At 45.1% G+C, this 14559-nt stretch overlaps 1 protein-coding gene across 2 annotated transcripts in view; it reads right to left on the reverse strand.

Moving 5' to 3' along the window:
* Positions 1–1425: 1425 nt before the first annotated feature.
* LOC118159543 (AN1-type zinc finger protein 5-like) overlaps positions 1426–14559 on the reverse strand; it is a 33498-nt gene continuing 20364 nt past the window's right edge. For both annotated transcript variants that reach the window (XM_035314125.1, XM_035314124.1), the window contains exons 5-6: positions 1954–2076; positions 1426–1638 (exon numbers count right to left, since the gene is read on the reverse strand). In XM_035314125.1, the coding sequence (XP_035170016.1) occupies positions 1490–1638; positions 1954–2076 (272 nt within the window). In that variant the 3' untranslated portion in view covers positions 1426–1489. The remainder of the gene's footprint in view (positions 1639–1953; positions 2077–14559) is intronic.

Below are 14559 nucleotides of genomic sequence, written 5' to 3' on the forward strand. Positions count from 1 at the left end.
AAGGCCTTTGACGCGATCTTCCACAGTATTCTCCTGGGGAAACTGGCTGCCCGTGGCCTGGACAGGTATACTCTTCTCTGGGTAAAGAACTGGCTAGAGGGCCATGTCCAGCAGGTTGTGGTTAATGGAGTTAAGTCCAGCTGGCATCCCATTACAAGTGGTTTCCCCCAGGGGTCAGTACCGGGGCCTATCTTGTTTAATATCTTTATTGATGACCTAGATGAGGGGATTGAGTGTACCCTCAGTAAGTTTGCAGATGACACCAAGTTGGGAGGTAGTGTCAATCTGCCTGAGGGTAGGGTGGCCCTTCAGAGGGATCTGGATAGGCTGGATTGCTGGGCTGAGGCAAATGGGATGAGGTTCAACAAGGCCAAGTGCCGGGTCCTGCACTTTGGAAACAATAACCTCATGCAACGCTACAGGCTTAGGGCAAGGTGGCTACAAGACTGTGAAGAGGAAAAGGACCTGGGAGTTTTGATCGATGCTCGGCTGAACATGAGCCGGCAGTGTGCCCATTGACCAAGAAGGCCAATGGCATCCTGGCCTGTATTAGAAATAGTGTAGCCAGCAGGACCAGGGAGATCCCCCTGTACTCAACTCTGTTGAGGCCACACCTCGACTACAAGAAGGACATCGAGGACCTGGAACGTGTCCAGAGAATGGCAACAAAACTGATGAGGAGTCTGGAGCACAAGTCTTATGAGGAGCAGCTGAGGGAGCTGGGATTACTTAGTCTAGCGAAGAGGAGACCTCATTGCACTCTACAACTTCCTGAAGGGAGGTTGTGATGAGGGGGGGGGGTCGGCCTCTTCTCCCATATAACTAATGATAGGACTTGAGGAAATGGCCACAAGTTGCACCAGGGAAGATTTAGATTAGATATCAGGAAAAACTTTTTCTCTCAGAGTGGTCAGGCACTGGAACAGCCTGCCCAGGGAAGTGGTGGAGTCACTGTCCCTCACGGTGTTCAAGAAGCACCTGGATGAGGTGTTATGAGATATGATTTAGTAGCTTAGTGGGTAATATTGGTGATAGGAGGATGGTTGGACTAGATGATCTTGTAGGTCCTTTCCAACCTTGTGTTTCTATGATCTTCAGTGATAGAAGTAGACCGCCAACCTTTCTAACCCTTCTCTCAAATAGGCACATAACCTTTGGCTAGTGCTATACACCTCAAACATCTTAAAAGGCAGATCTGCTGCAAGCATGCACATAGTAGACATCTGTTTGGCACATATCCTCTGTGCATGTCTATTTCTGTGCCGATTCTGATCATCCAATTATACTCTGAAGAAGGCATAAATATTTTCAAGGGCTTTATCTATCTAATTATCCCTGTAACAAACACCTAAACATTCTGAAATATTATTAAGACAGACAAGACTAAAACTAAGAGTTGGTAGAACAAAGGAAAATGGCCATGCATCTGCTCTTTAATGTTTTCCTAGGGTATATTAAAATTAAACAGTCTTTTCATAAATAGTTTAGTTTATATTCTCTGGATTTTTTCAGCCACCACAACTGGGTTCTCTTTCCTGATTTTTGCTGCAGCTTCTGCTTTGTAATCATATGGGCAGTTATGCTTGTCAGAATAACGGTGAAGTCCACAAAATAAGTTTCCACATCGGCAGTCAAATCCTGTACAAAGAAAAGGGAAAACAAAACAAAACAAAACAAAACAAAACAAAACAAAACATCAGTAGGAAGCTTCAGATTTTAAGCAAGCTGTAAATTAAGGGCTTAGTTAACACAGATAAAGGGGGATAGGGGGATATGTGCATCTAAGAGTAAGCAAAATGAGTATTTCCAAATTATCAGCTCTATTAAGTAGTCTAACATTATGGATTTTGAAGCAGCAAGCAAGTTTAATGTCTGAAGATATTTCAACAAACAATCTAGTAAGAGGCAACTAATCATATAGCTCTGTTCAACATTGACAAAGTGCTCTCATACCTGTAAGGCCAACCTTCTTTCTGCACATGAAACATCTGTTCTTCTTTGGTTTGGGAAGTTCAGAAGCTCTCTCTTCACTCTGTGAATTACTCTGGGAAACCAACGGACTTGGTTGAGTAACAACTGTTAAAGCAAGCAAAAGAAATAAAGGTTTTTGGTGTTCTGTTTTTCTCCTTTTCTTGACTACACTAGCTATTCAGTAGCAAACATATATTTAGTAGAGGGAAATTAATCCTTAATATAAAACCCTGAAGTTTATTATCTAAAGTACTATGTAGAATAGGTATTCTACTAACTTCCTTTTTAGCTCTACAGAAGACAATCATATTTTCCCTACTGTTCTATCATCTAAAAAATACAAGATACCTAGCTGTTATCTCCTGTATATGCTGACATAGGTGTAAGCACTTGGAAAGTGCTCTAGAAGTTCCATGTACACACAAAATTAAAAATCATATGATCAAGTTTAAATTTATTTAAAAACAATAACATTGTCACAGTCAAGATATTGAACAGAGGGGATACCTGTGGAGAATACAGTTAATAGGAACATATTTTATAAACAAATAACATTAACAGTAATGTGTTAGTCATAGTACTGAGTTACTCTGCCACTATACTTGCAAAGTCGGATTATCTAAAACATGAGTCAACCAGAACAGCAGTTAGCATTCTTGAGCTTTAAACCACTGATTCTGTGAGACATCCAACACACAACTACAAACTACACACAGTTCAAAAGAGCCTTCTTGTTTCAGATTTTCTCCCCCGATTATTTAAAGAGCAAACTACAGATTTACACTGGATATCTGTATCCTTGCACTGTATTCAGCCTTAATGTTCAAGCAGATATAATCAAAAAGACTCATTTTTCAATCGACTTTATTGTGAACAGTTTTGGTCAAATTTTAGCCACATTTTACTCAAGTCCTCTCCAAGACAAAAATGGGTCCTTTTGTTAACTTTTCTGAATCATGTTCATTTCCATTAAAATATTATTTTTTCCAACGAGAGTTGTTGTTTTTAAAATACTTTTTGTACACAAATTGGTACAGAGGAAGTCTGAGGGAGGTGTGTTTGTATACAAACTTGAACACATACAAGCCAGGGAGCCTGCTCCTGTTCAGTTTTCCTGAACACTCACAGTTGTACAATGATGTCTATTATTCTAAAAGATAAAGAACAAACTATAAAATGCAATCCAGAATTATTGAGAACATAGGCTTAAATTATTCGTTTGTAATAAACTTCATGTACACAAATATGATTTCTTAGTTGATCCTCTTGGATCAGTAAGCATCACATTCTGTAAAAAGTGTGTTATTTCCAAGCATGAAGAACCAGTTATATTGACTATTTTTTTTATCTTTACTATTTATAACTGCTCTTTAAAAATCAAAATCCTCTTATTATGTTTGTATACCTATTACTACTAACAGAAAGCCTCACAAACCAGTTCTGATTCCATCACTGCTGCACTTTGATGGGTTCCATCAAAATTAATTCCAGGTCACTCTTACTGTAATGCCGATGATGAGCAAGATAGCAAGCATAGTAGTGATGACATACAGCATTACATAGCAATTAATATAATACAAAAATCATGGGCTATTCTTACCCAAGATCAAACCCGCTTGAGGTGCACAACAGGCTTTCCCATTCTTCTGCATTACCCACCAAGTGCACCCAGATCCCTGAGGAAAAGCAATCCCACAAATGGGTTTGCCTTTGCCTGAGGCAGGAATAGCCCAGACTGTCTTCCCCAGCATGTCTTTCATGTGCACTAGAGGGACTTTATCCCCTTCTACAGTACATAAGAGTTATAATTGGGCAGGGCCAGCTCAACAGATCCCCTAGATTGACTAACCAGGTGGCTTTTGCTAAATGTGTATCACAATGTTTGAACGTCCCAACACCCATTGCTCTCAGTGTAGTCTTTAACAATACATTGTATTGCTTGATTTTCCCAGAGGCTGGTACATGATAGGGGATGTGATATACCCAACCAATGGCATGCTCTTTGGCCCAGGTGTCTATGAGGTTGTTTCAAAAATGAATCCCATTGTCTGATTCAATTCTTTCTGGGGTGCCATGCCGCCATAGGACTTGCTTTTCAAGGCCCAGGACAGTTCTGGGCAGTGGCATGGGGCACGGGATGTTTCTAGCCATCCAGTGGTTGCTTCCACTATTTTAAGTACATGGCACTTGCCATAGGAGGTTTGTGGAAGAAATATGTAATCAATCTGCCAGGCCTCCCCATATTTGTATTTCAGCCATCACCCTCCATAACACTGAGGCTTTAACTGGTTGGCTTGCTTGATGGCAGCACATTTCATATTCTATGGGATAAGGCCTTAGAGGGAAGAGAGGGCAACAGCCAAGTTCCCAGGCCCGGTTCCCAAGCTAGCAAGTGTTTTCTCCTAGCAGTGTTTTTATGTCAGACATTTTATGCAGTCATTTTATGTCAGCACTTTCTCATTACAATTTGGTTATCTCCAAAATTGCTCACATTGGTGGCTAATGCATGAGAGGGTTATACTGCCATGTAGAGGGTCCTTGACAGGCTGGAGAAATGGGCAAACAAGAACCTCATCCAGTTCAACAAAGGAGAAGGGCAAAATACTGAACCTGGGGAAGAACTGTGGGAAATCGGTCAGAAAGTATGCAGAGTATGTTAGACACAGAGATGAAGTGAGAAAAGGAAAATGCAGAATGAGGCGAAAGTCACGTAGCCTGAAGATAAAGGAGGTATAATTGGGAGACAAGAAGGTCAAAAACAACAGGTGCAGTCTGGCCTGTTGCTCATCAGTACACGGAAAGGAGATATGGCTGCTGTGCGATCGCCTTGTGAACAATAATAATGGCTAACGAGCAAACTTTGCCAAGTTGTGTGATAAAAGCATGTAGATACGCTAAGCCTATATAAGTAGATGGGTTAGACAATAAAGTGCTTCAGCTACGCACCAGCCTGGAGTTGTGTCGTTCGTTCCCTTCAAATGGTGACCCCGACGTGATAAGGACAGACAACACAGGCATAGCGTCCGAAGGGAACCCCGCTGAACGAGTCAAGCTGACAGCTGGACTGCAGCTTCCCCATCCGGATCCACGCCTATCCCCAGGTGAGCAGCGGGAAGAAAAATGGGGGCAAATCTATCGGCCGAGGAGGTGGCGATAGTCAAATTGATAAGCAAACTCTTAGAGAAAAGAGGGATGAAATACGATTCATATAAGTTGAAACTACTGTTAAAGTTTTTACAAAAGAATGGTGCCCCGTCGACGGTTTTGGCGGTGTTTGATGCGGAGACATGGGAAAAAGCGGGGACTATTATTTGGGAGGCCGCTTCGCGTGGGGATACAACAGCGGCAGAAATAATGACTACCTGGCGTTCGGTAACTGAAACCTTAAAAGCCTGGTGCGTGGAGAAAAGGGTACAAACTGCCGTGGCTCAAGCTAGTGAGGCACAAGGAGGTGCTTGTGCGCCGGCGGAACCTGCCAATCTAATAGATCTCGAAAAGGAGCCAGGTGCGGGCTCCAATCCGTTCTTTCTGCCATTATCACCATCGGCGCCCCCTATAGACACTGAACCTCCGGTCCCCGTCTCTCCTCGACATGGCGTCTCCCCGCTAGAAAAAGATTTTGACCCCCACAGGGGTTGGGGACAGATACGCCAGGAGGCGTTAAGGGACAGGGATCCAGTTGGTATGGCTTTCCCGGTAATGGTGCGGAATAATGGGCCGAACGAATATCAAGCTTTCCAGTGGGATCTGATTAAAGAATTAAGAAAAACAGTTACCACCTACGGGTTACATGCTCCTTTCACCCAATCATTATTAGAAAATGTTATGACGGGTCAGTTACTGGTACCTTATGATTGCTGCCAAATAGCCGCTATAATCCTCACCCCGACTCAAAAATTATTGTGGGAACAGAAATGGAAAGAGAAGTGTGAGGTAGCGGCGCTACAGAATCTTGAAAGACCCATAGGCGACCCTCTTTTGCGTGCCGGACTCTCACAGCTTATGGGGGCTGAGCCGGTACTGGATCCACGGCTACAAGCGCGGCTCAACGATGCCATCTTGCGACAATCAGCTCACTTGGCATTACAAACCCTGCTGAAATTACCAGAGGCAGGGAGGAGCCAGACGTCTTTTACCAGCATACGACAGGGGATCAGTGAACCCTATATGCAATTTATAGATAGGTTAAGGGATTCACTGGATAAGCAGATTGATAACAAAGAAGCAAAAGAGGCCTTGATACTAAAATTGGCAGTTGAAAACGCGAATACGGACTGTAAAAAGATTTTGCAATCCATGCCCACCGGGACCTCTCTAGTACAAATGATAGAGGCGTGCAATCGGGTGGGCTCAGTCGAACACCATACAGCGGCTCTAGCCAGCGCTTTTGCCGCAGCATTAGCTATGAATAACGACAAGCGCTGCTTCTGTTGCCAGGAAACAGGGCATTTTGCAGCTAATTGCCCACATAAGAGGGGGGATACCATGGCTGGCGACGCTGGGCCTCCCGGTATGTGTCCACGGTGTAAAAAGGGTTGACACTGGGCCAGTCAGTGCTGCTCCAGATATCATGCAGAAGGCCAGACCCTTTCACCCCGGAAGGGAAACGGGGGGCCGAGCGCGGAACAAGGGCGCACGATGACACAAATACCTCGCGGAGGGTGGCCAATTCCGAGTGCTACACCAGCCACCTCGAGTCATGATGACATCCACAGTGGTTCCCCCCCGAGAACCCCCGAATACGTCACCCTGGACTCCCTGTCAGCCAAAACCCGAGGGAGCGCCAGAGTGGATCTCTCCACAACAGTAGACTGTACCATCTGGGATAAAAGAGTCTGGAGGGTGCCGCTGAATGTTAAAGGGCCATTAGGGAAAGGATGCTATGCTATATTGATGGGGCAGTCCAATACTACTCTGAAGGGACTTTTTGTGTTACCGGGGGTGGTTGACTCTATGACGGCATAATGCATGTGATGGTTTGGACCCCTTCCCCTCCGATACACATTCCTGCTGGAACTCGATTAGCTCAATTAATACTATTTCAAACAAAAGCACCCCATACTAAAGACAACGTACAGGGAAGCACGGGTTTTGATTCAACCAGTCAGCCAGAACTTTTCTGGGCTATGGCCGTCGCAAATCCAAGGCCAATGCTGACTTTGACATTCTATTACCCAAAACCTGCAGAGACCACTCAGGCAGTAATATCGATGTTGGTAGACACAGGAGCTGATGTCACGGTCATAGCTCTAAAGGACTGGCCGAGTGAATGGCCATTGGACTCGACCATAAAAGAGCTTCTCGGAGTCGGGGGGATGTCATGGACATACATATCTAAATACCCATTGACAGTAAAAACACAGGAGGGCTCTGCTTTTTCAGTAAGACCATATGCTGCTCTCATTCCGATTAGTCTTCTTGGCAGAGATGTGATGGCACAAGGCAATTTCACCGTGAGTTGCCCAGAAAATTTTCGGTAGCGGCCATTGATGAGCGACCGATAATGAAGCTCACTTGGAGGACTGAACAACCAGTGTGGGTGGATCAGTGGCTGCTGTCTGCTGAAAAGGTCGCAGCGTTACAAGAACTTGTCCAGGAGCAATTGAGAGCAGGACATATAACCCCCACAACCAGCCCTTGGAACTCACCAGTGTTTGTGATAAAGAAAAAGAGCGGGAAATGGAGATTTCTACACGATCTAAGGAAAATCAACACAGTCATGGAAGAGATGGAATCCTTCCAACCAGGCCTGCCTTCGCCCACCATGATCCCACGGAAATGGAATATTATAATAATTGACCTCAAGGACTGTTTCTTTACCATTCCGCTCCATCCGACGGATGCACCAAAATTTGTATTCTCTGTACCTAAAACAAGCAAAAGTGAACCTATGGACAGATACCACTGGACTGTTCTTCCGCAAGGAATGAAAAATTCCCCGACGATACGCCAAATGTATGTTGCGAAAGCCTTGAGCCCTGTTAGAAAACAATTTCCGGAGGTGTATATCTATCATTACATGGACGATATCCTGGTAGCTTCGACTTCAGAATCCACAATACAGGATATAATGCCAAACCTTACGCGAGAACTACAGGCATGGGGGTTGCAAATAGCCCCTGAAAAAATCCAGCTAGAGGCCCTGTGGAAATATCTGGGGTGGAGGATTTTACAGCAAACCATTCAACCTCAAACTGTTACTATCACACATGAGGTTGAGACTCTCAATGATCTACAGAAACTCATTGGCAATATTAATTGGACAGTGAGATTGAGTGCACCCTCAGCAAGTTTGTCGATGACACCAAGCTGTGTGGTGCAGTTGACATGCTGGAGGAAAGAGATGCCATCCAGAGGGATCTTGACAAGCTTGAGAGTTGGGCCTGTGCAAAACCTCATGAGGTTCAACAAGGCCCAGTGCAAGGTCCTGCATCTGGGCCAGGGCAATCCCAAGCACAAATACAGGCTGGATGGAGAACGAATTGAGAGCAGTCCTGATGAGAAGGACCTGGAAATCTTTGTTGATGAGAAGCTCAACATGAACCAGCAATGTACGCTTGAAGCCCAGAAAACCAGCCGTATCCTGGGCTGCATCAAAAGAAGCATGGCCAGCAGGTCGAGGGAGGTGATTCTCCCCCGCCTCCTCACTGGCAGGGCAGCATAAGCAGCAGAAGAGTAATTGACTTAGTGTAAGCACTGCTCTGCAACAATTAAACCATCAGTGTGTTATCAGCATTAACCTCATCCTAAATCCAAAAACACAGCACCATACCAGCTACTAGGAAGAAGACATTCTATTCCAACTGAAACCAGGACACTATGACATAAAACAAACAAACAAAAAAACATCTTCCAAACAAAAAAGCATAGTCAAGTTCCTTTTAGATTTGTTATATTGCCAAATTATTTAAAAATGAAGTGCTAATCATAAGCCATGGCACACTGAAAACAAAGGAAACAGAAATATTTGCACACTTGGTAGATTATTACATAGCTGCCTGGGAGAAGCTTCATCTGTATCAGAACCAACTCACAATATGAACCCATGGGAACACATTTGCTGTTTCCATCAGATGCAAAAGAAAATGCGATAAAAGGAGCCTTGAACTGAATAATTTAAGTCACTTGAAACATGGCACTAAGAGGAAAATTAAAACTAGAAATGGAACAACCTTCACTGTTGGACATGCTCACAAAGAAATGGAAGTGGAAAAAGGAGTTTCCCAGAACCACCAAGGCAAATAGTCTAGTATATAATTTTATGCCACAAAACAAAGATATTAAAAGCAAATCCATCTAGAGGGAAAGCATTACTACCTACTACAAACATACTTCCTCCTCGGTATCAACTGAGAAGCTTTCACTGCCATAACCAGCAACATCAGAACTAAAAAGCAATGAGAACAATCCTAAGGACGTGAAAAGGCCCATTTCCCAAAAGAGCTCCTTAACAGTATCACTCACTCAAAACTATAATAAATTCCAAAAAGGAAAACCAGCAGATGGCACACAGAAACATGCAACTAAAAGTTCCTTGGTTATCATCTTGGCTATTTCTCTTCCCAAGCACTGGTTCAGAAGATTACCAGATTAGGTTTATTTATTTAAATTAGACCAGTTCTTCTACTACAAGGTTCAAGGTTGAAACACTCTGGAAAAAAATATTAATGACTTCATAATTTATTAACAATTTAAGACAATGTTGTGATTTAGCCTTGCAGACAGCAAAACACTACAAAGCCATTTGCTGGCCCTCTGTATTGGGTTTATGTGGCAAGGGCTTAGTAGAAGGGGCTTGCAGGGGTGGCCTCTGTGAGAAGAGTCCAGAAACTGCCCCATGTCAGATAAGGGCCAGTTCCAGATGGCTCCAAAAGGGACACACTGCTGGCCAGAGATGAGCTAATAAGATTTGTTGGTTGCACCTCTGTGAGAGCAGATTTATGAAAGGGGAAAGAGTGCTGTGCAACAGCAGCTGGGAGAGAAAAGTGAGAAACAGCCCTGCAGACACCAAGGTCAGTGAAGAAGGAGGGGGAGGAGGTGCTCCAGGTGCTGGAGCAGAAGTTCCCATGCAGCCCATGGAGAGGACTGTGGTGGAGCAGGTTGTCCTCCTGCAGCCTATAGTGTACCATGGCAGAGCCCATTTCCACGCTGCAGCCCATGGAGGAGCCCACCATGGAGCAGGTGAATCTGGCCTGAAGGAGGCTGCAGCACATGGAGTACCCCTGCTGGAGCAGACTATAGCCTATGGAGAGGAGCCCACCCAAGAGAATGTGATCTGGCAGGAGCTGCTCCCCGGGGGGACCCATTTGGGGTGTTATCAGCATTACTCTCATCCTAAATCCCAAACACCATCCATACCAGCTACTAGGAAGAATATTAACTCTATGCTAACAGAATCCAGGACAGACAAAAATAAGTTATCTGCAGGCATTATAAGATATGGTACCAACAGAAGCAACAAAACAGGCACAAGAGCGATCATTACAATTCTGCTAAAGACCAACATAATTCCAGTAGTAAATAAGTGCCTGAACAAAGCACAAGTACAGGTGTTGCACTGTAAATTTGGGAATATTTACTTCACTCTGTGTGAAAATTAGATGCATCTTTAAGAAAGGCACATGGGAACAGTAAGGTCACTGAAGATTGGTAGCAAGCCACAGCACTACAGTTGCTCAACCTATACACAGAAAAATCCTACAAACAGCAAGAACAATGCTACTCTGACCCCAAAGCATTAAAGCCACAGTGACTCTGTGAGACTTCTACTTTAAAGTAACGACTGCTGTAATAACTAGAGAACTGACAGTAGTTTTCCTTATATAAACCAATACAGCTGCTGCAGAAGAGTATGCCTACTGTAGATATTTTCCCATTGAGATTCAGATTGGCTCAGCTTGTTTTGTCTATCAGTGAAGCTGCTGGCACCTCTGTGATAAGATAGTTAAGAAAGGGTTAAAAAAAAAAAAAAACACCATACACCAGCTGTGGGACAGAGGAGTTAGGAAAAAATATGAGAGGAAACAACTCTGCAGACACCAAGGTCAGTGAAATAGGGAGAGGAGATGTTCCAGGTACTTCATGGATCCTGCCTCTTTAATCAGTCTCGGGCCCTCTGTCAGCTCTCCGCAGAACCACCACCATCGATGCACAGCACCGCTGAAATCAGCGGGGCATGCCTTCCTGCTGCTGCGGTGGTGGGACTTCCCGGTAGGTGACTAGATCCCGGACAAGCCCCCAAATTGTGAGAAACTCTGTAGCCAATAACTTAGGCTCAGGCGAGGATCTCAGTGAAGTAGTAATTTATTCGTGATTGCAATGGCGGGCGTCCCACAAGCAGGAGCGCACCTACTAGTCAAACAGTACGGTTTATATACTTTATTTCTCGACGACCGGGACCCTCCCCTGTTTCCCCATTGACTGGGTAATCCAGGTTCACAACTTATCCGATGTTTCACAGACAATACATGGCCTTCAGTTGCCAGCCTGTTAAATTTCAAATTCCTTTTGACTTTTTTACTGTTTGAAGTGGTAATGTTTCTTCACTTATCTGACTTGACTTGTGTGGTGGTTTTACTGTGCTAGGCAGCTGAACACCACAACTGCTCTCTCACTCCCCCTCCTCAGATGAGGAGGGGAAGAAGTAAAGGAAAGAACAACTCACGGGTTGAGATAAGGATGATTTAATTAAAGAGGAAAAAAATATTATTAAGGAAATATGATTATTAATTAAACAATTCAACTAAAGGGAAAAAAGGGAAAGGGGAAGAGGGAGGGGGAAAGGGAATAACAAAACAAAACAGGTAAAGGCTGTGTGGAAGTGCAGAGGAAAGAAATTACTCTCTACTTCCCACAAATGAGCGATGCTTGACCACGTCCTTGAAGCAGGGCCTCAACGCACGTAGCCGGTGTTCGGGAGGACAGACGTTTTTGCAACGAGAGCCCACCCCTCCCCTCTTCTTCCTTTTTCCACCTTTTATTGCTGAGTGTGACATCATATAGTATGGAATATCCCTTTGGTTGGTTTAGGTCAGCTGCCCTGGTAATGTTTCTTTCTCACTTTTTTGCCCACCCCCTAGGAGGGTCAGAGAGAGTCCTGATGCTGTGCCAGCACTGCTCAGCAGCAGACACAACACCAGTGTGAGCCCACTGCTGTTCCAGCTACAAGTGCAGAGCGCAGCACTGTATGGGCTGCTGCAGGGAAAGTTAACATCCCAGCCAGACCCAGTACAACTTGACACGGTGATTTTCACCTAATTGCTCTAAGGAGTCTGGTTGTCTGCATTTTACAAGGCCCTCTGCTAAGCTTTCTTATCACTTATCGAGGCATATTTCAATACCACACTCTTTCCCTCTAAACAATGTAACTTTGTGCAAAAACATTTTTACTCCCACATATATTCTTATATATGAGAAGCAGGAGAAGGGTAAGTGGGCCTCTCAAAATTGTGACAAGGTTATCTGGGCGCTCAAACCGGAGAAACGCAGCAGCCGGCGGCGGGGTGGGCGGGCGGGTGCCTGGAGCTGACAGCGGGGTGGGCGGCAGTGCTAGTGGCGCTGATGGCCGCAATGGCATCAAGCGCAGAGTGGCCGCCAGGGGTTGGGATATTGTCTCTGCCTCTATTCCTTAAGTCTATCAGGTTTGCTTTGTCTGGCGGCACGCAGTCACTGCTTTTTATTTCACCCGCCTGTGTAGCCTGTGCGGCCGATGTCTGTACCCTTTTTTCCGCTTGCCATGATCTCAGTGTCTCAGTTGCTAAGCACCAGGTCGTCATCACCTCAGCAGATGTTGTATCTCCCCCCGAGGCGGCGGCCCATATAGTTCTCCCAGCATTTTCCCAAGTTTTTAAATCAAACACCGCCGAAGTCATCGATGGGGCCCCATCCTTTAGCGCTTCCCGGCACACTAGATCCCATCGTTCCTGCGGGTCAAAAGCTCAGGCCCCCAGGGGGGCATTATCGGGGGTAGGCAAGGCAGGAGCCGAGGGGGGCAGTGGGGAGGGGCTCTGCGGCGACGGTCCGTGGCCCTCTTCCTTGTCATCACCCAGGTCTATCAAATTAAACCACTCTGTTGACCTTGCAGGCTCTGATCTCCGTTCAGCTGCTGTTATTGCATGGGCAGCGGCATTCTGTACTTCCTTTTCTGCCTGCCATGATCTTAAAGTTTCAGTCACCAGCCACCACGTAGTCATCACCTCAGGAGCATTAGTATCCCCACTGGATGCTGCTTCCCATATTTTTTCCCCCGCTTGGTCCCAAGTTTTTACATCAAATACTGTGGAAGCCATTGAAGGGAACCCTTGTTTTTGCAAAAAATTCAATAATAGCTTTATCTTAAACGGATCAGATTTTACTCCCCTTTCCATTAGGAGTTGCGTTAGTAGTTTCACTATAGCCTCTTCCTCTGCCGAAAGGCTAGCTCCCATGATTAATGCCCAGCCGCTCACCTGTCCTTCAGGTGATGTCCCAGGGTTGAAGCTGCAGTCCAGCTGCAAGCTTGACTCGTTTGGCTGGGTTCCCTTCAGACGCTCGTGCAGCACTGCTTCTCCCCTATCACGTCGGGGTCACCATTTGAAGGGATGCAAGACATGGACTCCAGATGGCTCGTGAACAGGAGACGTTTATTGCCCTTTTTCACTACTACATATACTTTCCCCGTAGCCCCACGCACTGTCCACGTGCCCAATTCTGTCATACAATTGGTTAGAGACCCTCAGACATGCGCCTCGAGCCAGCCAGCAATTGGCCACTGCCCAAAGCTCATCTTTAACAGTGTAGCCAATTTACTTTATCTCAACCTTGCTCAAGTTTTTGTTTCTACCGCTTGTTTCCTCATTATCTCTAATTCAGGGACATGTGAAACAGCGCAAAGCCACCTGCGAATTCCTTTCCCACAAAGCGGGGACAGGTTATGAATATGTATAGGCATATTGTGAAACTTCATGCATATGTAACTCTTTGCTGCATATAACCATGGCAAGTTGCCAAGTCAGGTGCGCACGACTTTGGTGGGACTACCCCCCGTGCTGCCCAGCGCTGAAAAAACATACCTACTTCACGATCTTACTGATCGTGGAGTCCATTTTCCGCAAATCACTATCACACTAGGGGAACCTGGTGTGCTGACTCTAAGGAACAATAGGGAGTGTAAAGTGAAGTGTAGACACCGCGGCTAGGCTCTGTGACAAGAGGGGGACTTGATTGTTCTGGCAAACACCGAGATCGATAAGCTGCACATTTGCTACCCTGAGCCAAAGACCTGTCATGTTTTTGACAAAATGCTGTACTCTAGTGTACTTTTGCTCATTATAATATAATTATAATACCAAAACACACCTCCATCCCAAAAGCTACCTGCCTCTAGGGTGCGACCACCCCTCACTGAGCACACGCTCTGAATTTCTCGGAGCCTATACCTTTAAACGAAGGCAAGAAAACTTTTCACCAATCATAACTAAGATATGCTTGACTAGAGTCACTCAAGCTCCACCTAAAAGATATAAAATAATATAAATTGGCTTAAGAGAGAGGGAAGATACCATCATGAGGACCTTCTGACTTCTGGGATCAGTCAACGGGCTGAGACTC

Source organism: Oxyura jamaicensis, unplaced genomic scaffold, assembly GCF_011077185.1.
Source record: "Oxyura jamaicensis isolate SHBP4307 breed ruddy duck unplaced genomic scaffold, BPBGC_Ojam_1.0 oxyUn_random_OJ70895, whole genome shotgun sequence".
Lineage (NCBI taxonomy): Eukaryota > Metazoa > Chordata > Aves > Anseriformes > Anatidae > Oxyura > Oxyura jamaicensis.